Source organism: Hemibagrus wyckioides, linkage group LG17, assembly GCF_019097595.1.
Source record: "Hemibagrus wyckioides isolate EC202008001 linkage group LG17, SWU_Hwy_1.0, whole genome shotgun sequence".
Classification (NCBI taxonomy): Eukaryota; Metazoa; Chordata; class Actinopteri; order Siluriformes; family Bagridae; genus Hemibagrus; species Hemibagrus wyckioides.
In genome coordinates this window covers 24,728,296-24,756,056 of record NC_080726.1, presented here as the reverse complement: position 1 = coordinate 24,756,056, position 27,761 = coordinate 24,728,296, and the positions used below count along the sequence as shown (strand labels likewise).

Below are 27,761 nucleotides of genomic sequence, written 5' to 3'. Positions count from 1 at the left end.
AAAAGGCAGGAGTAACAGTGTGTAGCACATTGTGCTAACGTTTAAAATCAAGACTACAAATTGTATGTGTAACATTACCCCTGAATTAGTGAGTTTTATAAATTTTTATCATTTGTATGCATTTACTGTATCATTTTTAAGTTATATAAATATAACTAGTTAGATAAATGTAACTGCAAAGTTTAACTACTCTAATTTCATATTTAATTATCTTTAAATGTGATTCAAAAAATCATTAAACCTTTTGATTTAAAAAAATACTCAGTTGTTGTGAAGTCTTTTACATGCATGTCAGTATTTATAATCGTTACCTAAATGTTTTTTTCTTGGAGTGCACTGACTAATCTAACTCGTCTAATCTTACAGAGTACTGGATCTAATTTTGTCATAAGTGGAACATAAGTGACAATGTTGTCCACTGAGAGGCTCCAGTCTTCATCTTTACTCTGACTGTCCAGATATAGAGGACAGTTGTAGAAAGGCATTGTGTAGGAATTAGAAGGTGAACTGTGAGATAAATAGCTGATATTGAAGTTCTTTACTTGAGCTCTGACCCCGAGAAGAGGAAAAGGACAAGGCTTAGGTGATCGAGTGTCCTGCACAGCTCCAAGTTGCATATCCCACCATGCTCCATGTAGCTCCAATCCGGATAGACAGATCCCATTTGAGAGCTTAAATGCTGGAGATGCTGCAGCACCTAGGACCTGAAGATGTAGACAAGCTTTATGGTGGATGTAATGCTCAGTTTGACCTATTTATACTAAAAGAAAGCACGGTTATCCATAACAATTCTTTTGCACATATTTTCCAAATTCTATTTTAGAAAAGTGAGCAGATGATCTAGTCATGTGACACAAGTGTTCATTGTAAAATTGTGAGGACTTATGAAAAACTTGTGACAAAATATCTATTTTTATAACTAGTGCTCAAAACTGGTCTTGATTAGTACTATTTTAAGATCTTAATATACCTGAAAATGCAGTGTAACTTGGCTGATATCACACTGTTTGATGTGGACAGTCTCTCTGATCAAAGCAGCCAGAAAGCCTCGGGGGTTTGCAAAGGCAGATAAACAATAGACAGGAGGGGAACCACTGCATTCTTCCATCTGATACATTTGAAGCAGGTTTGCTCGAGTCTCCAACTCTGAAATAATAGATGATGTGATGTTTGTAGAAGCAGAAACGTCTTGCAGTGATGACACAGTGTCTGTAAGATTCTCCCATTCTGTCTGGAGGAAAGCATGCATGGGGCTCAGTGAGACTTTTCCCTCACCCACACCTCCTCTCTTCTTTGTCCATTCAAAATTGGTCTGTAAATTCTGCAATCTTTCTTGAGCCATTTTGTAGTCTGCAAGCTCTGGAAGATGCTTGAACATGCCATCATAATTTCTGACAGCTGCAAAACTATCTTCAGACTGAAGAAGTAGGATTCTGAGTGTCTGACTTCTTATATTCACTATATCATTTGTCATCTCTGAACTGAATCCTAGAAGCAGGGTATCATTGTTATTTAGTGTGGTTTCAATGCAGTGCTGTACAGCTTTCAGAATATCCTCATCTGAAAATGAAGAAAGAGAAAGTAAGTTAAGGGTTCAATGTCGTTGTCTCGGACGCAAATTAGGTTATTTCCATTTTTGCAGGATGTTATAAAATAGTTTCTGCTTTAAGGTGATTACATACCAAAATGTCCTTTCATGCTGATCATTTCTGAAAGAATGTGAGGACCGCTACCCGATGTAGATGGTAGGGGTTGTAGACAAACTCTGCACACTGCTTCCACAGCCTCCAAATCGGCTGAATCTGACACGTGACCACCATATATCAAGTATGCTGTAGACAAATTAGCATTGTCAACCAAGGTAGGATATTTATACAGATGAGTAACAAATGAAAGAAAAACCTGAAGGGTCTTAATATATTTGGCCACACTGTCAGAAAAAAGGGTACGGCGGAGGTATAATTTTGTTCGTAGGGGGGTACCTTTTAAGGTACACAGTAGGTCCTTAGGGTACAGTTATGTTCCCAAAACGAATTATTATATCGGTACAGCTAGGGGTACAAAATTGTACCCTTCAGGGTACCACCCCAATGACGGCCACTGGTACCTTAAAAGGTAGAGTTTTGTACCTTTCTTTCTGAGAGTGAAGACTAAAATCTCACATATGTATTCATCTGGTTTGAGATCTAGTGACTGACACATACGATTTACATCATTTTCATAGCCATCAAAATACTCATTGATCTCTTATTGTCTGTGGATGAGAATATTCTCGTCCTAAAAGAGATCTTTCCCATCAAAATGGAAATGTTTCATCACAAGATAAAGGCAATTAGTCAGAATAATTTTGTGTAGAAAAATCCACTGTATTTTTCCATAAGAATTTGTTGATCAACTGTAACCGTATTGAATCACTAATTTAAATAGTTTGTGAAGTAAAAGCAGTAATACCAGCGACATATTCCAGTGCTTCAACAGGGTCATGGCACAGTTTTGCAAGGTGGGCATGTGCATCAGTCAGAGCAAGAAAGTCCTCATAAGACCTAGGGGGAAGCACAGAACTAAATTTTCACCAAGCCTATTTTTTGTCATACATTTATTGACATTTTATAGCATTATGAACTTCACCATTTATAAAAGCTCCCATGTCCCAGATGCTTCACTTTTTGTCTCTGCATTAAAACAGAATGAAGGACAGCAGCTCGAAGGAGAGGATCCACCTTATTCATAGCAGGATGTACTGTGGAGGTAACTTGTCTAAAAGAGGAGCACAGCTCATCCTTCAGGTCCCAATGAGAGTCAAACACCAAATGCATGGCACACATCCTAATGAAAGCTGTAGTGGAAGTCAATGTATAAACAGAACAACAAAATTTGGTCACTTGCTGCCACTGACCGTTTGATTAAAATGCAACATCTGGATCTAGGTAATTGTGGTCTAATTTCACTTAGAATAAAGTGGGTTGGAAAATCAGTTTAGTAAATAAATAACACATTGACACAATCGTCTTGGGTGTGTTCCTTTATTTATTTATTTACCTGTCCACACTTTTCCTTTAATTTAATGTGGTAAAAATTTAGAAAGTGATTAAATAGAGCATCAGATCATCAGTCTGCACACAATAATGCAAATCAAACACCCAAATCTCTCATTTAGATCATCATGCAGACCTGTGGTGATGTTAGGTGGGAAGGCTATCAATAGCTCAACAATTAAACTATTAGGGTTGATTATGTACCTAAGTCTCATTGATATTAAAATAATCTTTAAAAAGTTGTTCTGGATAACAATATTTGTTAAATGCTGTAAAGGTAAATAATATTGGGACAAATAATTACACACATTCCCTCAAATACACACAATATGGCTATGGACACATGATCATAACACCTATTTGTGTTTCTTCTCTAAATTGTTGCCACAAAGTCAGAAGCACTCAATTGTATTGGATGTCTTTGTTGAAATATTTGTGCCATTGTTTTTCTGCGTTCTTTCTGTTTTTGGAGCGTGACCGTTCTACCTTTTCAACCCTTTTAATGATATCAGGTTGAACATTTCCATTCGTGCTAAGAAATTAAAAATAAAAAATTTAGAGGTGTATTTAATCCATACAGAGTCTGTGATTTCTTAAATTATGTAATCATAACATACTACAAAGAACAAGAAGGCATTCAATGGAAAGTAATCAAATATACCACACCTGGAATAGAAAGTGGAGCATTGCCTTTTGTTATAAGCCACAGTCGAAAGTGAGGATGTACTTGATTTCCTGCACCTTCTCCAATTTGATTAAGCCCCATATCTGCCTCCATATTCGTCAAGTGCCCTCAGGTTTACAAAAGGAAAATAGTAAGGCATAAGTTTAAGAACACTGAAGTAAAATCTGCTGTTGGCACCACACAGGTTTTTGTTTCAGGTCAAAAACAATAAAAGGTCATGAATGTTTATCATAAACTACAGTTCTCAAGCTTCTTTTAATCCAACAAAATCCAGTCCAACTACTTGAATAGTTTATGTGCTGAATCTAACTTGTAATATGTCAGGTTAAGTAGAATTAATTTTAACCATTTTTAAGCAGAGAAAAAAATGTTAGATTAACCTTTTTTTAATTTACAGCATCTTCAAAGCTGTAACCCTCTTCAAAGCTAAGAATTGCATTTACCTTTTCCTGTGCAGGATAGTAACTGTCTTAGCTGAGTAATTACTTTGGGATCCCAATGATCAAGCAGGTGACAGTTATTCAAAACCAGCCAAAAGCCGGTCTGAACAGCTGTAATAAGTGATGAGAGAAGATAATCTCTTTGGCATTTAGACCCAAATGAAAGTACAACCACCTTCACCTATTGAGAATCATGACAAAGTTATCAAACATCACACAGTCTCAAAACAAACATTTTCCATGAAATTTAGAAGGTTAAATGCAGTTAAGGAATTACAAAAATAGGTGTACATACAGGGGGTGGACAAAATAACAGAAGCCTGTAAAAATACAGTATCTTAATATCATGGACCTAATAATGAGAAGGCTACCATAAATGGTTTGGCATGGTTCTGGAGATCTATTTCACAGTCTGTGCTCCAGCACTTCCCATAAACATACAAAGATGATTCAATCTGCCAATTAAGAAAGCATTTGCATTCACTAGGACATTCTTCAAAACAGTGCAGAATAATGTTAGCAAAATAGATCTTTCTTTAATATAGAAACATCCTTAGAAAAGAATGTTTCCAACCAATGGTGTACTTTCTCCTGTAAAATGCCTCATGATACATGAGATGGCTACACAGATCATTTTGGATTGCCTGCTATAATTAACAGTTGGCCTCAGATATTGTGTTTTGTCCTGTGGCTTCCTACAAATATAAAATCTAAATGTAGGTAAATTCCACACAAGAAAACTGGGGAAAGCTGTTCAACAGATCAGATTACATTTGCCGCATTGCTTAGTGGTTTAGGGTTTTGTGTTCTTATAAAGGTCATAAAGGTGCTCATTTAAATTTCTGCTTATTTTTTTGGCTGTATTTTAATATATACTGAGATGACTTTACAGAGGTCTGTTTTAGTCAATGAGAAATCATGGTGTTATGGTGTTTCTGTTATCTTTTCACTCCTTGTATTATAATAAATTTAAACATCTCACCCCTTTCATCTCTGCTTGGTGCAAAGCTGAGTGTTTAATCCAGTGCAGAGGATGGATACCTCCTGACCCATTTTCTATTTGACTTGGCATAGTTACAATTACAGGACCTTTATTTCTGGACAAAAGACTTGAGAGTGCCTCTGGAGAACTGGTATGAGGACCACCTGCTACAGCTGATTGTATATTCTGTCCTTGGTGACAAGCAGCGAGATCATCCATCACTGCTGCAAGCCATTGTGGGCAGAATGTCTTCCAAAGAATAGCACGCTGCAATGTTGTCAGCTGGGAATGTGACTGGCAAGGAGCAGGTCCGACCACTGTGGCTGAAGGAAAGTGAAAATACTCTTGCCATTGTCTGGAGGAATTCCTCAAAGAGGAGATCAAGCCATGGAAGGGTGAGATTTTTTCTAGGAGACCTAAAACAGCTTTTGTATGGGTTGGTATCCAGCTTGGAAGCACAGCAGCAGATTGTTCAGGTGATGAAGCATATTCTCCTGATTCTATGTTACTGAGTCCTCTGAGAAAGACCACACGTTCAATCTCAGAGCTACCCTCAGTGTGCATGAAGAAGGCAACAGAAAAAAACAACCTCAGTAATTCAGCATGGTTCTGGAATAAATAGGGTCTATAGTGAGCAAATAAGTGGGACACTATCCTCTGTGAAATCTCTGACATGACAACACTCTTCTCCATCTCTGCACTGCATGGAACATCTAGCCAACCCTTTTGGGCTAAAGTTTCCCGCAAAGCAATCAAGAAGTTGCACAGGGGAAAAAAGTAAAAGGGATAGAGGCGCCCAACATCCTGGAGTGCCCTATAAAGGGCTGTTGCCAGTGCTGATATGCAGTGAAATTCATTCATTACTGCCTTGTGACCATCCATTTTATTGGCCAGTTCTTCAATCTCTGCTTGATGTCTCAGTGTGGATCTCTTACACTGTTGCACATATGGAAGGAACTCAGGATCCTGCAGTAGTGGCGTGGAAGACTGCAGGATGTAATCTACCAAAGAGACCTAAAATATTGGACAAGCACATAATAAATAACCAGAATTCTACATTTGACCATTCTTAAACTTAAAATTATTACTCTTTATTACTTTACCTCTTCTACATGAAGTTTATCCTGAAGCACTTGTTTATTTTGCTGCAACTGGCAATGCTTCAACCAAAGTTCTGAACACTTAGACTGTATTAAGTCACTCAAAATAATACCCTGGACTTCTGATGTGCTTAGAGATAGGTCTATAACTTTCACCTTTGCCAGTATTAAGGGATGAATCTCTAACAGAAAAAAAGGCAGAAAACGAAAGTAGAAGTTAATGACACAATTACGTAAACACTGTTTCAATGCAGTTTTGTTTTGTTAAAATCATTTCATTTAAAAATGCAACAATTTCCTACCTTCCAACAGAACTTTTGCTGGAAGAGAGGTGCTAAGGAACAGACAAAATTCCGGGTGCAGGGCTTTGACTGGATGGAATGCATCAAAAATGTGATTTCCACCTGGCCGATCTAATATACTGAGGAACTCTTCCCTTGGCACAGCATGCTCAATTTCAGTAACCAAAACTTTCAGACCTGTTTAAGTGCAGCAATATTGTTAGTTGTATCATATTTTAGTGTAAATTGGTGCTAAATCAAACTATTCTGAATGGACTGAAAAGCAGGTAATGGATAAACTGCCAACCTTTTTTTGCACCATGACTGATTTTGTGAATAAATTCTGGGTCATGTGCAGAAACAATGAGCTCAAACTCTTCATCTTTTTCAGATCGTCCAGCATTTATTGGGAACTGGTCTGAATGTTCTAAAAAGTGAAATCACAACTTAATATGTAACAAAAAAAACCAAACAAATAAATAAATAAAGAGCTACTCACCTATCAGCCCTGTAAGGAAACTCTGTTCTTTATGTTGCTGTGTGTCTGTAAGCAAACCCCATTTGTGAGCCCACAGGGCTCTATGTCCCCACAACAACAGTTTTAAGACATGATTGGGAAGTACTGCTTGAATGAGATGTTGATCCCTCCCAAGAGCTTGTGTCAGAGCCCTGTGAAGCTCCGTGGCCACAGGAATGTTTGCAAACTGGACATTCTCAGTAGAAAGAAACTGTGCTTCATCAAACAAAGATGTTCTTACATCCTCTGGACTAATGGTAATCTTGCCTGTGAGACACATTTTGTGCCACTTTTTTAGCAGATCCAGTCGAATATCAGGCCCAAACGGACCCAAATAGGTTATTACAGCAGCTAGTAACAATGCATCACCTGGAATGGTGTGCTCATTCATTTCAGTTTCCTACAGAAATCAAACAGATTAATATATTGAGTAATTGACTTATAATACTGTTCAACATTATTGGAATTTAGCTGTTCCAATATTTCCTATGTTCTGTTGAAGGCCAAATTTGTTGTTTTGTTATGCACCGACATTTAGCTCTAAAGATAAAAGTCAAAAGATAAAAAAATAAGACAAAAGACCAGAATTTCCTCATATTTAGATCTATGTTTTTAACAACTTACAACATGGCACACTGGGTGGCAGGCTCCACAATCTTTAGCTAATTAAGAGCAAAAATATTTAGAACAATTAATTTGCATAAATAAGACTTAATATTTGGTTGCAATAATTGCATCAATTCGGCATCCCACTGAGATCACCAAGCTGTTACATTTTTATTTTCTGTTGCTTTTCCAGGCTTGTTGAAGCTTCTCACAGTTGTTGTTTCTTCAGGAGATGAAATCCATGTTCTATTGGATTAAGGTGCTATGTTGTGTTTGTGTGTTTTGGGTCATTGTCTTGCTGCATGATGTTCCTCCCAATTACACCGGACATCATCAGTAAAGAATAGTGGGCAAGTTCCAGGAGCATGCATGCAAGCCTACGTCAGGACACTACCTCTAACATGCTTTACAGAGCATGTGTGTTTTGGATCACGTGCAGATCCTTTCTTTCTCCACACTCTGCAAATTCCAATCTGGCCTTTTGATTCTTACCACTGATTGGTTTGTATATTGTGTTAGTGCCTCAATAAGTCTTCTTTGAATGGTGGATTGTGATACCCTCACCCCTGCCCTGTAGAAGTTGCTGGTGATGTCACTAACTGTTGATGTCCTTGACTGCTGATGCTTTTTCTTGGCTGACCTGTTCAGTGTCTCTTACACAGTACACGCAGTGGTTTTTTTCTTTTTCAGAATATTCCAAATTGTTGTGTTGGCTACACCCAATACTCTATAATTCTACCCAATAATTCTAAGCTTCAAAATGACTTATATATGTTCTTATATATGTTGGTTTATCCTTTTAAGCAACAAATGCAATCTTCTTGTGAAACCCAGGGCTCAAACTAACACTAATTATTCAGAGCAAGTCTTTAAGAGTCGATCAGTCAATTAAACAGGGCATACCTGGGCTTACCAAGGCAGAACTAGGAACACATGTTCTAAAATTTCTGATCACTTAAAAATGGGTGGGTTCAAACAAAAGATGCCAAGTTCTAAAATGTTTAATACATCTTCATATAAATATCAAGAAATAAAAACTGATTTATCATTTATAAAAACTGATTTATTAACCAAAAATAATTGGCCTCACTTTCCTAGTGGAATGTATTTTATAAATGACATAAAAAAAAAACACAAGTGAGGTTTACTAAATTTACTTACCTTTTTAGCCATGTTCCATTTCTTAATGTAATCGCTTATTTGTTTAATAGTGACAGCAGCCTCTTTCTCCTCGATTTCTAACTTATGGAGCTGGGCTGAAAGCTCCTTTAAATTGTTTCTGACAAACTGGTATTGCTTCTCAACAACATCTAGTCTGTCTTGTGCAGCATCTTCCTGCAGCCGTGCAACCTGCAGCCGTGCACGGATTTCAGCCATGCAATGGTTTAAATGGATCTTGTGAGCTTCCTTTGGAGCCAAACAGTGTTTAACACAGGCATACTGGTACACAGCACGCACCCAGCTGCACAAAGATTCACAAGCCTGGCTCACACCACAGACTAAGCCTGTCTGGAAGTGTGGTGCTTGTACAATTTGTCCCAAATCTGCAAACAACTCATTGCTTAACTTTGAGTGGTCAAAAAATTGTAGTTCCTGATGAAGCAAGAAGGTACAAGAGAAATTAGTTTTTTAAAAATGAAAATTAAGTATTTTTTCTGGACACTTTACTAGTAAATAACTAATAACAATGTAAGCAATTTACAACCTGTAAGAAATTAGGCTGCCCCAATAATTGCTTGCCACTCTCCCAGTTGCATGGGCAATTGAACAACCTGCATATAGCATTCATTAATATGACCACTCCATCGGGAGGATGTCTGTAGTGTCTGACTTCATCCAGGTCAGACTGGTTTAAAGAAAGCATAGCCTTAAGGGCTGCCTCATACAGTGGTGTCACCTAAAAGAAATGCAAGTTAGTAGCCCTCAAAAAATAGCAAATAAACACAAGCAAACAACTGGAAAAGATTCCATAGATAAAAAATGCTAGCCTAACCTCTTTGAGGGCATCTTGAGCTTGCTGTTCAGCTAGATCTAACTGTTCTTGTAGATAAGTGAGACAGTTCTCTTCCAATAAACAGTGCTGATGAGTCTGTTCACAGACTGCACGCTCAGTGTCAATAGCCATCTGCAACTGGCTTAGCTCCTGCAACAAAAATTACAGTTGTACTCCCCAGGTTTATCTGTACAAGCCAACAGTAATATCAGTTACAACATCAATAAAGGGTAAATGCCCTTACACTCAACAGATTTCGGACGTAGGTATTCTAATACCTATAAGTATTTCATCATATTCAGTATAATTCATTTTATTTAAAAATTATATCAAATAATAGAGATGGTATTACCTTTTGTGCCTCCTGAAATTTAACTTTAAGCCTGAAAGCTTCCTGTCTGTAATCCTGGGCTGTGTCAGTCAGATCCTTCAAATGGCCCAGAACTTTTGTCAGCCTATGGGGTAAGACAGAGAAGAAAGTATGCCTATTTCATATTTCAAAGATGTTAGTTATGTTTCAGAAAATTACATGATGGAGAAATATTTGTATACAAATCATCAGTGCTCACCTGTTGGCATGTGATCTAACTTGTTCATTAAGGTGGTCACAAAGTTGACTGAAGTATTCTATCAGCTCAATATACGTCTGTGGGCTGAATGGCTGGTTAGAAACCGTATTGAGGAATATTGAGGCATATTTTGTAGCAGACTGGTGTATTGCAGCCATTGCTTGAGCAATACTGGTCACAGTGGTTTTGTCATCTAAAGACAATATATAAATACAAAAACTTTTATTGGCATTGTACAAATTGACTCAGCGGGCAGTTCCATAAAGCTACAAAAGTAGCAAAACCCAAATTTATAGGCACTAATAATATTTAGAAAGTACACTTGACTAAAGTTTTTTCCACTCTAAATCACTTACCTACACTGTCCTTTAGATGAACAGAGGCAATTTCAACTAAAGTCTCAGTGCTCCAAGGATGGTATACTTCTACACAACAGCAGAGGGTTAAAGCCTTAGTAATTTGACGTGCAGTTACAGATGACTGTTCAGTTTCTGTTTCATAAGTGTGCTGGCTGAGAGGCAGTAGCAAAAACACATGAATATGTTTTTGTTTACTCCTGAAATACCTGCATCATATAACATATATGTTAATGTGTTAATATATGTTACATGTAACATATATGATAAAAAATAAAGAAACTGGAGCTGTGAAAATGTCTGAAGATTAAATTCTCAATAATAATACTAATTGGTAATAATACATGATAAATTGTCACAGTTCTTTTAAAGCAGCATGATCAATTTTTACAACCATATATTCAATATAGCATTTACCTTTTATTGACCTGGCCAGTCTTTTGATCTGATGACTTCTTGACCACAGCACTGATATATGGTCTCACTTCCTTCAGTTCTCCATCTACATGATGCCAGGTTTCCATGATCAACAGTAGGTCATCCCTAACGGCCTGACTAGTATTCTCATGAACCATAAAAATGACATGTTCCCCGTGCTGGTCAATCTGATGGTAAGCTTCTTTTACCAGCTCCTTCAGTTTGACCTCATTTCCACAATGAACTTCAATTAGGTGGTATCCTGTCAAATCAGCTGCTAGGCGTAATGTTGTCTTTCTCCCTGTTTTCTTAGCAGCTCCAAACAGAACCCCATGTCCATTGGGTATGAGCAAGGCACGCAGGATATGTATAAGCTGTCGTACTCTTTGGTGGTACACAGCAAATTTAGCATATCTGCAGTAAGTTTCTGTTGCTTCTTTGCTTTTTACAATGTTATTCAGCTGTTCTATTAACACATCTAAGTCTCTCTCCTGATACAAGATGTTGTGGTTTAACTGCTTCTGTACTCTAAATATGTGGAGTCTACTGAATTCTGGGCTGAAGACCATGTCATGGATAGAAGAACTAATCTCATGCAGTAGCTGCTGAAGCCATATAGAGACAGTGTGAGGTTTTACACATGCTGCAGTAGATCTAGGGCTGCTCAGCTCCTCAGAGAACTTTGATTCAGTCAGTTGCAACTGATCCTTAGTCATTACAAGGATCTTGGGAGATGTAGTAGAAACGTTTGTGGATATAATACACTCAACATTCTCTTGCTGCATAGTCATATGTTTATGCTGGTTTATATCAGCTATAGTGGTGCTTTTTAAGTGACATCCATGGTCAGGCAATTCTCCAAAGATTTGGGATTCAAGTACCAACTTACTACCAAAATTCTTTTCAGATGCTTGTACAATGAATGAAGCCAGTTTTTGGCTTTCTTCATCTGAGGACAGACGATCACCAAAGGTGCGCAAACACTCATGAATCCACAGATGGGCAATACTGAGTATGTTCCTTGCAGGAACCAGGAAATCTGAATTGAAGGCTAGCATGGAAGGTGATGACAGATTTTTAAAATTGAGGGTAGGCTTTCTTTGGTGGAAGTAATGGCCTGAGGTCCTGGGATCAAAGAGGAACATACCTTGAAATACTTTTTGGAGATCATACAATGATAAAACAATGTGGGGAGAATGAACAGAAGAGGATGAATGTTCATACGCAACAAGATACACATCAAAGGTTGCAGCAACAATACAGCGTGCCATATCTGCAATTCTTGGCATGGATGGGAAGTTTCTCAGCCACTGCTGTAATTGTGACGAATGGATAGAATAAAGAGTATCTGCAGTCATTTCAGGAAGTACCAAGATAGTAAACAGTCTAGAGAGCCGTGCGGAAATCTGACTGTAGCCACTTTTGTGTGTTCCATGAGTCCTGTAAGCGCCCAGATAGCTAACTGCTCCAGAGCTAAACAGCTTAAAGTGATAGCCAGTCTGCACTCCGTCTCTTGATATGCACTGCCTCAAGGTTTCCAAAGTTGCTGATGTTTTACCTTTTGTATATTCGGTCAAAGAGAAGAAACATTAATCTACATAGCAGCAAAAGGTCAGATGAAAAACTGGAAATAGAGAATAATTTTAAAATGTATTTACCAAAAGCAGGTTCATGTAAGTCATCAATGAAAAGAATCAAGCCCTGATCCAATGATCCCAGTGATGTGTTCCGGTTCCTAATCCTCTCGAGTATATTGCGTAAATCAGCAGAGCGTAGACGTGGGCTTACTGATACATGCAGACTCTGTCTTTCTTGTAATAAATTCTTGCACAGTATTGTTTTGCCTGACCCTGCTTCTCCTACTAGCAATGCTGGATAATGAGCTTCTAACAGACGGTCCAGGAGATATGCATAATTTTTATACTGTTTTGAAAGAGATTTGAATTCTATTAATATTTAATAAACATGTTTTAAATAAACATTTAAAAATAGATGAACATCTAGTAACATGGATTTAATTTAACGTCAAATAATATTCACAGGGATATACCAAGTGGCCTATGATTAATTCCTCTATTTCTTTATTTCTTATTATTTTAGAGTCAGTCTAAATGAAAAAGATGCTGGGAATAGAAATAATCAGGCAACAGTTTTTACTTGACTGTGGTGTGTCTTACAAAAAATAAGAAGATATAGTAAGCATTAAATCCCCACCAGCTTGTTAAACACCTTTAGTAAAAACCAGTGGTGGACCGTCAGGGCCAGCAATGTCTTTTTGAGAAAAGTAACCGCAATATAATTGACTATTCCTTGTGAGGTGTGAAATACTGTAGACTAATTTCTTTTTTCCTTTGTTATTTAACGGTTGATTAGTATCTATTGCCGTGGCGTCCAGGGGCGGTTTCATCAGGTTTGACTAAAAGGGTAGGATGGTAAACTTATTGCAGTGTTCCACTGTATTGCATAGATGTGTATAACATTTGAGTACTGAACAAGCCAAATACGAGTCTTCCTGATCACACACACACACACACACTTGTCCTCTGATCCTCGCTCTGCGACACCGCAGTCTGTGGATTGAAGAACGTGCTGAAAGACGGGGAGGAGCTGAATTCTGCCGCCGTTTTCATATGAAATTTAAAAGCGACTGAGGAGATCACCAATTTTGTGTACGGTTTATGGAGAATCGCAGAATTTTAGGGGGGCGGAGTAGAAAATGGCCTAGCGACACCTATGGTGGCATCATAATGATGATATAGAGGTGGATTAATTCAGGAAGGACACCAGTGAAGGCCTAGGTGTGAAATGCACGGCCCGCCACTGGTAAAAACAGAATAACAGGTTTTTGGGGATTTTTTTTTTGTGATGGTTTACATCACCCTCATTGTCTGAAGTGGAGGAAGTGAATGACCCTTAGGCAAATAAAAGAATAAGGATGCAATATGATATAAATAGACAAACCTGGGGCACAGATGTGCAGGAATGTTGTGGGCCCCTGTTCTTGGTGAAACTATTAATGCAAGTAGCACCTTCCAGCATTTCATCACTAAGGTAAAAGAAATGCTCAAATACTGTGCCTTTAACTGGTACTTCAATTTTGTAGCGGCATTTAAACAAAGCTTCCCTTGCAAAGATATCAAACTGTGTCCAGTGTCTAAAATGAAGAGAGTAACAAAGCTTTTAAAGCAGAACAAATAGCTGCCAATATTTTTGATAAATAAAAGATCATTTTGAACATACCTTGGATGCAGCTGCCCACCAAAACCCCAAATATACGCAATCACGAAGAGGTTTCTTGCATGCAGCTCAGTAGAGGGTAGCTTGAGGGTATTGTCTAGCAGGGGAAACAAATTAACAATTAACAATTTAAACAAAAAACCCAAAAAAACAATTAACACAATTAAGCAGGCAAATGGGAAGATTTAAAATTGGGGTATGGCATCTGATTACTTTTATTTATTTTTATTTTTTGCACCCTTGACAGCCCCTGGCAGCTATGCAATTAACAACCTACCACTGTCAGAATTTCAATATACAGTCCCCTCTGAAAATACTGGGATGGCATGGCCAGTTCCTATTACTTTTGTTGCACACTGAAGACATTTGGGTTTTAGATCAAGAGATGGATATGAAATGATAAACCAGAATTAGAGCTTTCATGGCACAGTTTGTTTAAACACAACTATTTTTCATGTGATAAAATGTTTTTTTTTAAACATTGAGTTCTTTAAGAAAGCCTTTAGGCTACTTGAATAACAGCTTCTTTAGAAACTCACCAGTCTGTTGTTGATTTAAGAAATTAAGGCTATTCATTCATGTGGAAAATTCCCAAGAAACTGAAGAGATCTTATGGCCCTATTAAATTGTACAGGAAAAGTCATATATGTGACTAGTCAGTAAACAAAATGCTAGAACCTTTGAGGTGTTTAGATTGCAGAGAATATTTGTAAGGTGAAGAACAAATGAAGATGCTGGAGAAGTGATTTATGATCATATTTTTTATTTAGTTTAACCACTTTGTGAACTATTTGGGTAGGTAGCTCAATGTATGAAAGCATATTTCTTTTGTATTTCTTTTCTATTTCCTAAATTCTCATTGTTAAATATTATTTTATTCATTATTAATGCAAAATGCAGTCAGAAAGTCATACAGACTATTATAATTAAAAAGCAAATAGGATCCCATTTGGAGTAGCAGCAGCATTTAGTGCTACTCAGTTTTATAACAGATTATAACAATTTTTTAAAGTTTTGTCAGTTTATAAAGTATATAAAATGCTACAGAACTAGTTAGGTATTAGTGTGATGTATCCTGATATTCATTTGTTGCTGTATTGTAACTGAATCACAATCAGTCTGCTAGTAGAATCTCTAATTTCTACTTTTTTTCTGTGTTATATGTTCATCTTACACATGAATATGGCTGTCCACAGTGAGCTTCATAAAAATCAAAATCTGGCCTTTTGCTGCTCTACTTCAGCTAATTCAAAGATACAGAAAGATACTGAAAAATATTTACCTCTTTTTTGTTTAGATGTTTTTAAGGCATTCCTTTTTCCAGAATCACCCAGAAGAGCACGGAGTATTTTAATAAATGACATTACTTCTTGCAAACCATTAATGATTCCAGGACATGATTTACTGGCTTCACATCCTTCATTGGTCAGTACAGAGTTTAAACCTTTATGCCTGAGGAAAATTATAGTGCTAGAAAAAAGATCTTCAGCCAGACACCTCAACATTTTCAGAGTGCTCTGATTCAAAACCTGATCTCTGTACAGGGCATCCATTTCAGTCTTCCACACATTCTTCCACACACTGATACCAGAAATGCATACCAGGCCGCACCGTGCCAATGCAGATGGAGTGGCTTCTGCAAGGCTTGTGGTTTCAACTATAATTTTAATTCCCTCTTGTGATGGATGAATTTTCGTGCCAGATGAAAGGCAAAGAAAGGGACTTTCAGGGTTGCCAAGGGTACTCAAAGTGTCAAACCACTTGGAGCAGGTCAAGGGTTCACCATCCAATACTAGCCATTTAACTTTCTGAACTCCATGTTTTTGCTTAAATTGGGGTGAAGACTGAACAGAAAACCCATACCGTTCTGTGTCTCGTAACACTTTAGTGAAGGCACCATCCCTCCAGGAACCTGTTTGTTCACAGCATGCACCAAAAAGCTCCTCATGTGACAAAGCATTAGGAAATAATTCCATTGTGTGAACTGAACACCAACATGAATGTGATAAATGTTTGGTATCTGCAACATTTTCCTGCATAGATGCTTCTGCAAGTTGCCGAAGTGCCCTTGCAAGAGCTCTATATAAAGTTGTTTTTCCACTACCCGCTGGCCCAGAAATCACAACTGTCTTAAAAAACTTGAGTGCTTGATGCAGGGTCAAAGCATTGTTAAGTATTTCTGAGTCAGCACATAATGCTGTTTGTTGCAACTCCTCTGTTATAGCATTTCTAAGCGCATTTCTCTCACTCTCTTCAATAATGTATTGAAAATTTGGACAGTATTTTGCTGCTGGGAAGATTTCTTCAAAAACTGTGCAGAACTGAAAGGCTCTATTATGATCAGAGATGGCTGATAATAACACAGACATTATTCCTTTGATTAATGCTTGCTCTTCTCTTACAGCATTTGACAGGGAAGGTTTACTTTTGAGCTTATGAGAGGGTAAATGATAGGCCTGTAACATATTTTCAGATGCTTTGAAGCTTACATCAGTTGTTCTATCCTCATGAATTTCTTCAAATGTTCTGGACAGGTATATTCCAGAAGCATCTATGACTTTTCTGAGAAATACAAGCCAGGAACATTGATCTTTACAGACATATTCTGGAAGGCACAATAAATCCTTACCCAGGTTTAGGAGAGAAACTAAACGTCGGCTAATATTAGTTGCTTCGGAAAATCCCAAAGAAATCAGCAAAACCTCTGCAATAATGCTAAAGTCAGGTTGCATCAATGAAACAGGTCTTGTGGTAATGCGCAGGTTTTCTGGTATTTCAGCTGAGTACCCATTTGATGAAATCATGATGCAGCCATAGCTTGGTTTAGCCAGAATATTTTTTTCTTCAGATAGAATCTGGCATTTGATTTCAATCATCTTTTTGTTGTGCTTTCGGACAAAATTCCTTACAGTGCTATTTGGAATGATCTTATGATTATGATCTTGAAGCTCGTTCTCTTGTCCATTTTCCAGAACTATTGACAGACATTGATGGATGTCTGTCAAACACTGCCCAAGAATGGATAAAATACCTTGTTCCAATGAATCTACAGAACTAAGCACTAGCCATGCACCACATTGAAGAGCACCAAGCAGCATTTGACAAACAACTGGAAAACTTGTGTTTGAACAACACCTCAGCATGATAACTTGTTGTCCTAATACCCATCCCAGTTGAAGTGCAATCCTTTGTTTGCCAGACATAAGTGGTCCACTAATGAAGGCACATTTGTAACTAGTGAGGGCAAGCAGAATGCCCAACTGTGCTCGCTCTGTTGAAGTGGTGTTCACCATCATCCAGCTTTCTGGCCCTATATATTCGTTACCGTAAGCTAGCTGTGTCCCCAAGACATCAACATGAATAGATTCTTCATTGGTGCATGGGTTATCCTCGCCAGTATTGCTCCAGTCATCAACAGTGACACTACGGCGATACTTTATAAGCCTCTGCCATTCAAAAGAAGATTCCAGACTGCTTTCTATGTCAACAAGCCCAGCGATCTGTTGAGAATGCTTCATAATCAATAGAATTATGGCACGAAGGGCTGTCACTCTGTGCTGTGTTGCCAAGGTGCTATTATAGGAATCTGCAGAGATATCTTGTACAGCTTTGCAAAGACTCTGCAGTTTTGCTGTGTTTTGTGCTTTAATACTTATCCACTTGTTTTGAGCTGAAACTTTACAGATGTCACTGTACCACTGAAGTTCTTCTGCAACCAAAATGCATTGCAGAGGATATTCAGATATTAGTTTAATAAACAATGATGTAATGACATTTCGAGTTGATCCTTCATCCTTTCCTGATGGGTTGAAAATGCAAGCTAGGTCTGGTGTAGGGATATTATCATCAACTTGTTTATTCTGTTCAGGAGTGTTTTCTTCAGGTTCAGGACCCTGTCGTGTGGCAATGCATTTCAAAATCAGCTGTTTCACTGTTTGATGTAATTCTTTTTCCAAATGATCAAGACATACCACAGGGTTTAAATTAAATCTAAGTGGACAGGCAAAGGGTACATGTTCCTTTTGCATTCCATATACACCAAATATCCACAGCTGAGTGCTGGGTATATCTGGTTCACTGTTTTGGTTTGTCATGTCATTTTTACTTTTGTGGTCAACTTCAATCCACTGTACTCCTCTGAAGCATTTGCGCACAAATGGTAAAAGGGAAGATGGTGTCAGATGCAGCGAAAGAAGTTCAATCACCTCCTCATCGCCGAGAAAACACAGTCTGGGGAACTCATGGCGTTGTGAGTCTAGAAGATACAATAACTGACTGCAAATTTCCTCCATTGCTGTGAGCCCTTTAATGAGGATATTGCGCAAATGTTGTCCATGAAAGTCACAGTCTGTCTCTCTAGTCTTCTTCAGTCTAACAAAGTTCAGCACATGGGGGTCACTTGAAACAGCCTGAATCAGTTCATGAAACATCCTATCCACTGGGGAAAACTTCTCTATCTGCAATACAGCAATCAATGGTATGTAATGCCGTAAACACAGTCACATCTGTCAAATATCATATTAATCATATTAATATAATAATACAGAAACTTACCAGCTCTATGTTTTTTGAACTCATAGACATTTCATTGAAAATTCTGCTAAGGATTATCCACTTTTGCTGATATCTTTGACAAAAATCTAGAAGTTCCTCTATTATTTAAAAATAAACAAACAAACAAATAAATAAATAAATACAAACCTATCAGCAGGTTAAAGATCTACTATTGATGTAGCTTTTTCAATACATACCAAGTTCCTGCAGGAGCTGGAGCCAAATTTCTACCTCCCTTTTCAAATCGCAGATATGAGGAGACATAAGCATGCTGGACAGAGTCATAACACTGTCCTCAACCTGGGCCACCAGAGTTTCTAGGTCTAACCAGAGAGACAGTTATACTCTATGGAATGCAGGTTTGAACAGATTATATGCAAAACTGCTCAATGAAAAAAGGCCTTACAGCAATACATTTATAGTATATATAGAGATCCTTTTAATTATGTACCCATTATGATAAATGTTTCTCTGCCAAAGGAATTCTGTTGTGAATCATTTTGGGTTGGATCAATGTCAGCAGAAGGCTTTATCTGTTGTGTTACTACATGTGGATGTGGATTCTTCTTCTGACAGACATTGAGAATAAACTTTGTAAGTCTGAATACTGTTCCTTCCCAGCTCTGCTGAAGCCTCTGGAATGATTGCTCCATGTTTGCTTCAGTTTTGGCTTCACTGCAGATCTAGACAGTGGTTATCAATTTAACACATATTAATTATAAAACAATTTGACTATTTGTATCATGGTATCATATTTTTAGATTTAGATCATTTAGATGCAGGAGTGTTATCAGACCTTGCTAATTTTATTTTGATGCTCCCACAGTTCTCTGGACATAAGATCACCTATGGTTAGGTTCTGTCCTCGGTCAGCTAGCAGGTCTACTTCTGTTTTGAGAAGGATATTAATTATGAATGTAAAAAATTTAACATCAACTGTTAAATTACTTCAACATATGATCATGGTCTATAACAGTTATTTCTGACCATTATTGTGTGAAATATTTTTGTCTTACCTTCAAATATGTTTGCCCAGTGTTTGTGCTTCATTGTAGGGCTGCTTAGTTTGGCTATTAGCGAGAACTGCTGGCTGAACGTCTCAAAAACTCGTAAAGTTTCTTGCAGCACTTCATCAGAAGGGGGGATGGCTTTTGCTACAGAATTTACCCTCTGAAGCCATTCATTTACCTTGCCCTGGGCTTCAGATACTACAAACTGCCAAGGGACAATTAAAATGCTACTTATCAGATTAAGTTCAAGGAAAGCTGATACAGTGACATAGACAGGATTACACACCTGGCTAAACAGAACGGGTGTCCATTCCTGAATCTGTGCAGTGGATACGTCCATTAGTTCCCAGAGCTCTTTCCATGCTTCCATATTCTGCTTGGAAGTCATTACAAATGAGAGGTCTAATGGCTGGCCTAAAACGAGGTATTGATACATGATTGGAATTTAATATATTCAAACCCACTGCAGAAACATAATGGTCAAAATATTAGGCCAAACCTTCTACCTCTCAGGCTTTGGTTGGTCTCACTCAGCTCATACAGTTGTGCAGCTATCATATGGTGCTGTCTATATTTTAACCTAAATTTAGGAATTATTTGGCAAGAATTCTGATTTAGGTCCAGATATGGGCCACTGGTGGCACTGTATACCAGATCTTCTAGTTGTTTAGTCAGGGAAGAAAATATGTTGTCCAGAGTGTTAATCATGCATGGAATTTGCTGCATGACTCTTTCTGTTGCTGACCTCAGCAGAGGAACAAACTGATTTGACAGGGCAAATGTCTACAACAATAAAAAAAGTGTTTTAAATAGAATTATGCAATTTCAATGTATTCAAAAACTCTGAGATCAGGTCCCCTACCTCCCCAATCAAAGTAACTTCCTCAGGAGTCATGTTTCTAAAATTCCGCAGAATAGTTTCTTGAAGGGAGCACAGGTTTTCTAGCTTTTGATCCATATCAGTTTCCTTGTAGCTTTTTACCTGCACATAAAAGCAAATTCTCTGTAGATTCCAGTAGAATAACAGGCATCACTTACAACTTAAAATAAAAAACACTTAAATAAATACCATGCTAACATAATTTGCAAACTCTTTTAGGTCAGTAGGTTCAAGCTTAAGGCATGCCATAAATTTCTTCAGATCATTTATCAAGTATTTGGCACACAACTGCAGTTCCTCAGACAGGAGGTTTAAAATATCCTTTTCCACGATCTTCAGTAAGGGCTCTGTTGGAGAAAATTAAATAGCAAATCACTAAAACAAAATCTTTCTCCAGGAATATACTAACCTGAAGAAATGATAGATACAGTCAGGTGACAAATTGAAGGAAAAACATCAAAGTGTTTTAGTATAGTGTTTAGCAACAAGCCAACAGAACAACTTTGATTCTAACACACCAGTCCTAAATTTCTCATACATGCATGAATGGGCTTAGATTGAGCGACTGTGAAAGCCATAGAATACTAGCTACACAAGTTTGAGGTTGACTGAGTCTTAGCACTTCTTTACATGCCACAGATCATATCTGGAAACATATGTCCTCTTTTTTTCTTTATTGATTTTTCCCCTTTAATTTGTCACATATCTGTATGTGGTATGCATACAGTAACAAACACACCTAGCATCTCTTGAATATGTGAACAGTTAATAGTGATGAGCTTATTGGATGTTGTAAAAGCAGCAGGAACATGGTGTACTTGATTGATCCAGGATTGTATCATCTGGATGTGTTCCTGATATTTAGGAGCAGGCCATTCTCTCATATTTTCTAGTAAAGCTGGGCTCCACTGACTGGCAAACAAATAAGCATCTACCAACCAGGCATGCCTTTCACACAGTTGCTGGATCTCTTGGAGGGCTTCCTAGATTAAAGGGGGAAAACAGTCCCAGTGTAATCAAAAACATACAGGAAGTAGAAAGATAGAAACATACTTTGAAAAGAGACTAGACAAAAAAGGGTATGTACATACTATTTATGTTAACAGCATTTGGCAGTTCAGTGGATATCACCTATGATCCCCCTTACCAGCACATATTCTGATAATGCTTAATCTGAGGTGTATTGTTTTATCTGAGGTGAACTTTCATGTCCTGTTCAGATCAAAAAGGCCTATTATTTAAATGTTTAAAGTAACCTGACTCAACTACTCTTTTGAGTATTTTAACAATCATTTTTAAGATGAATTTTACAAAACATAGTAATATTATGATGATATCAAAGTAATTTTATGTTAAAACCTTTAATTATAAAACAAAAGTTTATAATAGTGGATGTTTATGCAATTTCCTTCTATTTCCTCCCCCTGTCATGAGGAGAAACCCCTCCTGTGTGTGAGAACAGCCTTTGGGGCTTAAGTTTAATCAACATTATTGAACAATTAGAACAATCAAATTGATCACCATGCTAGCCAAACTAGATTCAATTTACCTATAGAGCTTTCAATCTTTTAGCTAGTATTATTCCTGAACCTATTCCAGTTGAGGCATCTATCATCCATATCACTATTTAAACGACTAAACACACCAGAAACAGGTGACAAACTAGATACAAGTGAAAACAACTCCTGAAAAAGTGTATATGGCTGAGCCAGAAAACAGGGACCTAACAGGTTGCATCCCATAACCTATTGACAAATATGGGCATTTTCATGGTAGCCACATGCAGTTTAATTTAAACAAACAAGAACTGGTTGCATTACCTGTATAATTCTGACTTGCTGTTTTTCAACCTCCTGTGCCCCAGCATGGTGGTGCAGATGCCATTTTAGCTTTTTTGTGGACAGAGGATAGAACTGTCTTTGCAGTCTCTGACCCTGAAGACTAAAAGAGCTCAGTTTGGGAAGTACCATTGTTGTATTTGATGCAATACAAGACTCCTGTTTGGAGGGAAAACTGCCCGTACTTGTGAGTGCAGATCCACTCTGTTTACATGCTGAAAATAACACATCATAAAATAAATATTTTCTGACAGTAAATCTGATGATTGAGATTATTAACTACTTTCAGTGGAATTCCAGAATCACTGTTTAATTGACAACAAAATGAATGGTTATTTCCAAGTACCATTCTTTATGTGAAATTGTGTGAGATGGACAGTGCAAGAATTAAGAATTCCTCTCACCTCTCCTGACAGGAGCGTTTGTGTTATTTGTAATTCCAGGGCTTGTTTTAGACTGTTGAAAAGAGAAACTAGCAGTCAAAGGATCTTTAGAATCCAGTGAATTATTGCTGGCATCAACAACCTACAGGTAAATGTATGAAACAATATTTATTAGCAGTTTAAAGAGCTGGGATTTACATGAAATCAAACCAGGAGCTGTCACTGACCTTGAAATATACAAGGACAATTTTTTTCTCACCTGTAGAGTAGAATCCACTACAGACTGCAGTGCTTCCAGCAGCAGCTCCTGAAACAGGTGCATAGGTGGAACCAGAACAAGCTGACCGTCTACTCCAAATGTCAGCTCTGCCTCGAAAAGACTGCCCTGATTATTCTGTTCCCTCTGTAAAGAGAGAAAAAAGCCATGAACATTCTCTTTAATATGCAAAACACTCCCGTATTTATTTATTTACACATATTTAAAGTATGTTAAAATCTAACCAAAAAACTGCATCATCATCATCATCATCATTATTTATTTTTTTTGCATATGTATTGTCAATGTTTAATTGTCTTCAGTCAGTCAATGCAAGTCTGGAGGCAGGAACAAATATGATTATTTAAATGCAGCCACCAGTGAAAATAAAGAAAAGGACAAACCTTTTGTTAAATATATAGTATAAGTGGTCTAGCACTGCTTTTTAGAATATGAACATAAATCAGAAGCCATCTAGATTCTTTATAGGATTATCAAAAGTCATATGCCTACTGTTGGAAAGAAATTTGTGCTTTTATATTGGGTAATCTCAGTCATAGATTAGGCTTGCTTAGTTCAATATTATTGCAAAGGTACAGTAATATGATCATGTCTGTTAAAAGTTAATTTAATCTAAAGTAATTGATCTAAAATATGCCTGACACTCTCTTTAATTCTCCTCAAACTAGCAATGCACTGTGTAGAAACTGACTGATGAGTATGATTTTGGCTTGCTGCAAAATAAACATATCAAAAATAAGAAATATAAAAAATAATCTTCAGTGACATGAGATCTGTTCCACTGTCTTTCATGAATGCTGTTATCATTGACCAAGGCATATGACATAACAGTCATGTACCTCCAGCTAATATGTAATGTATGCGTGTAACATTTAACAAGTCATGAGCAGAACAAAGTTTTACCTTCAAAAACGTGTTGAGGTAGAGCATGAGCTCACTGTGAGTGACAGAAACAAGGTTTTGTACAATCATGCAGTCCATAAGAGCTTTAAAGTTTCCCAGCCTTTGAAGGACTTGACCAGTCTGGTTCAGCTTTTTGTGAAAGCTTCTGTTCAAGGACTGCTGTAGATGAAAAGGCTTGCTACAATGGCTCAGATGGAATTCTTTCAGTTGTTGCTGTATTTCCTGGTAGGTTTTGTAGCAGGTTTCCTGTACCTAAACAGAAAGCCATTCAGTGTCTATAGACAAACTTGTTATTTTATATAGCTAAAGCTAACATTATACTAACATTATTCTGTCTGTCGCATCAGAAACCAATTTATGGAGATTAGAATGGAGCGGTTTGTGGGATGTGAAATAAATGTTTTAAATTCCTAACTTGATTTGTTCACACAAACAAAGCATGGGGTGATTTCCAAAGAAATATTTATGACATAAAATGTTTTGGAAGGAAGTGCTGATCTGCCAAGTTAAAATTAAATACAACCGTGCTTCAGATGTAAAAATAAAATAATCAAATTGAGGAAATGTTAAAAGTGGATTTTGTACATATAGTAACTTACTAAAAATCTTAAAAATTCATTCACTCAATTCTTCTATCTTTAGAGAATTCACTCCAGTGAATGCTCCATCGCAAAGCATCATGCACACACACATTCATATTTAACATATATTGTGTTATTGTGTGGGTTTTTGTATTTCTTCCTAGTACAAATAACATGGGAAAATACGTAGAAATGCACAGGGTGTCCCTACAAAATCGACAAAAGACAAGAGGAAACCATATTAGGGAACATTAAAGTGCTTCTACAATATCTGACTGGTCAAGTACAGGTCATGGCTCACTCCCTGCATGTGATCCCAATCTCTCCTATTCTTCACATGTCTGGGCTATAGAGTAGGTGCAAGATGGAAGCCTATTCTCGAGAAAAAAATTAAGCCCTAAGGAGAGCTGTGCACTGGAGATCTCCATCATAATTTACTACATCTGGAATATTTTTGCATGGAAGAGTGGAATAAAATTGACAAATCACGATTTGGTAAACTTTTGCCCAAAAAGACTGAGTGCTGTATTACCAGTGAAAGGTGATTTGACAGAATATTAGTTTAAGGTTATGCACACTTACGCAAACAGGTTAGTGTAAGTTTCTTTTTCTTTTTTTTCCCTAAAATATTTCTATTTTACTTGAATTTTGTCAGTTATCACATTAACTGTAGAAAACATCTCATATCTGATCAATCTAACAGCTGGAAGTGTAATTTTGACAAATTTTAACAAATCTTACAAAATGCTCTATTAAATAGTTTCATTACTTTATTCATTAATCATACCACCAATTAAAGGCATGAGTTCTGTTAATTAGTAGATATCTATTAGAATTAAATTTCAAATTACCGTGGTCAGAATCAGAGAGCAGGGATAGAAAAAATTCTCTAGGAATCTTTGAGATTGCTGATTGCTTTTCAACAGTGTGGTCTGGAATTCTGTAAGTGTGTATGCGTGAGACTCATCCTGAGGTAGCCAGTGCACACCCTTAATCTTTTCAGTGAGTCTAAAAAAAGAAACAAGGCAAAATATGTCAAACAAATTGCACAGTTTTCATGCAATGAGAGATGAGGAGAGATAAAATGACAAAAGATTAAACACCTGGTCAAATGAAATAAAGCTTCCCTGAACTGGGGAACAGCTATCAGTAACTGAGCCTGAAGGTGCTTACACTTGCGTTGAAATGAGACTTGACACACGTTTCTGTGCCATCTGAAAACAAACAAACAAACAAACAAACAAACAAACAAACAACAAACAAACAACAAACAGATAACTAGTTTAGGTTAATTAAACAGAATTTTTAACACAATGACTTATAATCAAAATTGTAAACATCTGAAAAAACAAAAATTTGTCGATGTTATATCATATAAAATATAATGTTTAACTGATTTGCATGAATGACGCTGAAGAACAGAATGTAGAAAAAGCTTTAAATGACAGTGATTATTCACCTGGTGAAGGTTTTATGTAGTAGATAGTCTCTGAAAAATGGTATATCCCTCAGAGCATTCCATAGTACAGCTTCACGATACCACTCTGCTAGATTCAAGAGCCCAACACTACAGCCATCCTTCACATGGATCACTGAGGTGGGTGAGAAGATGTAGTGATCTGGGCCTGCTTTGCTGCATGGGACTACGTGCAGATCATAGGGTCTGGAAAAAAAAAAAGCTCAATTTTCCACCCTGATTTTTATCCAAACTGATTTACAGGCAGAATTTAAGCTCAAGGCTTAGCTGCTGAGGCTCTCATGCAATTTCCAAACTTGCTGAAACTTACTCCCTTCTAGCTTAAAGCTCTGATCATCCACTTCCCTAGCAGAACAAACTTAATAAACTATTGAAATTTAGTATAGATTCTGACTAAAGTCATCTGCAATTCTTAAATAATTTCTGATTCTATATGCATATTGATTCCTTAATACATTTTAACATTTCTGTTAAGAATCTGTCAAATTGTTTATAGTTCTGACTATTCTGGCATTCCTTTCATCATCATACATGTAACAGCTGACTTAATCTTCACAAGCTCTACAATCATCACATAGACTGACATTTGTCTGTGATGTGAAAAAGGATACATATATAAACAGCAGATATACAGTATTAACAGATTTTCTTTAAAAAGAAAAAGAATACTACCTACCGACCATCTTCAGAAACTTTGAGATGGTAAAACTGTAGCCCCCCCAGGTGTTTTTTGTGTGTAAAGATCTCAAACACCTCAATGCCGGTAAGAGGCCTGCACTTGGCCTTAGTCTCTTTCCCAGTCTTTTTCCCATCCATTGAGCCTTGTTTTGAGAGATCCTCGTCTAGAGAGCTTAAAAAAGTTTCCTGATAATGTTGGCCACACAACACATAAAATCAAGAAACCAAAAGTTGTTCACAATGTGATGATGCATATTTTCCATGACTTACTCTGATTTAACTTTCTGTGGGTGTTTAATTACTTTAAGAGGAATATCAGCAGTGAGAGCAGATGATATCAGACCGGGTCCCTCTGTCCATACAGAATCTGCCAGTGTTATTTCTGGACCCACTGTTGCTACCAACTGAGGAAGCTCAACAACAGATATGTCATGCAGCTTTGATACCTGAGGCCTTGTGAGAGGGCGATCAGTTGGTGGTTCAGCCCTAAATGTTGGCGAGCGGGATGTCAGCAGAGGTAAAGCAGGAAGAGATCCTGGATTATGGGCTGAGGCTCTGTCATGGCTGTTTCCCCTGGGATCTGTAAGCTTAATTGTGTCTCTAGAAATATGTCTTTTAGGTGCAGACATGGCTGCAGCATGCAAGTAACAGACAAAAATGCTTATTGACAATTTGAATTGTTCCCAACTTCCATGTTCATTTTCTTAACGAGCAGAAACCTGGTAAAGAAGGGGAAAGGAAACACTTAAATATTATATATACTACTTAAGAAACATGCAGATCTATCTGCATCCAAAACTGGCTTTAGAAATATATAAGTATAGAATAAGTTAATAATAATAATAATAATAATAATAATAATAATAATAATAATATGTTAGTTGTGTTTAATTTTGTTAAAGTTACCTGTAAGCTTGCAGCCGGCGCTATCTCTGTTGTGTTGATGTGTCGCTATGTGAGTC

The 27,761-nt window shown here is 37.3% G+C and overlaps 1 protein-coding gene across 1 annotated transcript; it reads right to left on the bottom strand.

The window, feature by feature from the left end:
• Positions 1-132: 132 nt before the first annotated feature.
• LOC131367953 (dynein heavy chain domain-containing protein 1) lies at positions 133-27,761 on the bottom strand. Its single transcript, XM_058413662.1, has 43 exons — positions 27,706-27,761; positions 27,070-27,518; positions 26,798-26,971; positions 26,104-26,307; positions 25,748-25,858; positions 25,496-25,652; positions 24,064-24,315; positions 23,143-23,286; positions 22,905-23,025; positions 22,483-22,715; positions 21,402-21,645; positions 20,852-21,009; positions 20,645-20,764; positions 20,289-20,565; positions 20,069-20,196; positions 19,789-19,987; positions 19,569-19,660; positions 19,224-19,455; positions 18,970-19,095; positions 18,773-18,870; positions 15,501-18,675; positions 14,222-14,315; positions 13,943-14,135; positions 12,640-12,904; positions 10,982-12,539; positions 10,565-10,773; positions 10,209-10,401; positions 9,992-10,094; positions 9,640-9,789; positions 9,352-9,543; positions 8,808-9,239; positions 7,023-7,440; positions 6,831-6,950; positions 6,545-6,721; positions 6,246-6,424; positions 5,143-6,156; positions 4,164-4,341; positions 3,702-3,827; positions 2,629-2,836; positions 2,452-2,543; positions 1,683-1,832; positions 971-1,560; positions 133-704 (listed from the first exon to the last, which is right to left on the bottom strand). The coding sequence occupies exons 2-43, from the start codon at positions 27,426-27,428 to the stop codon at positions 312-314; spliced, it is 13,638 nt and encodes a 4,545-aa protein (XP_058269645.1). The 5' UTR covers positions 27,429-27,518; positions 27,706-27,761; the 3' UTR covers positions 133-311.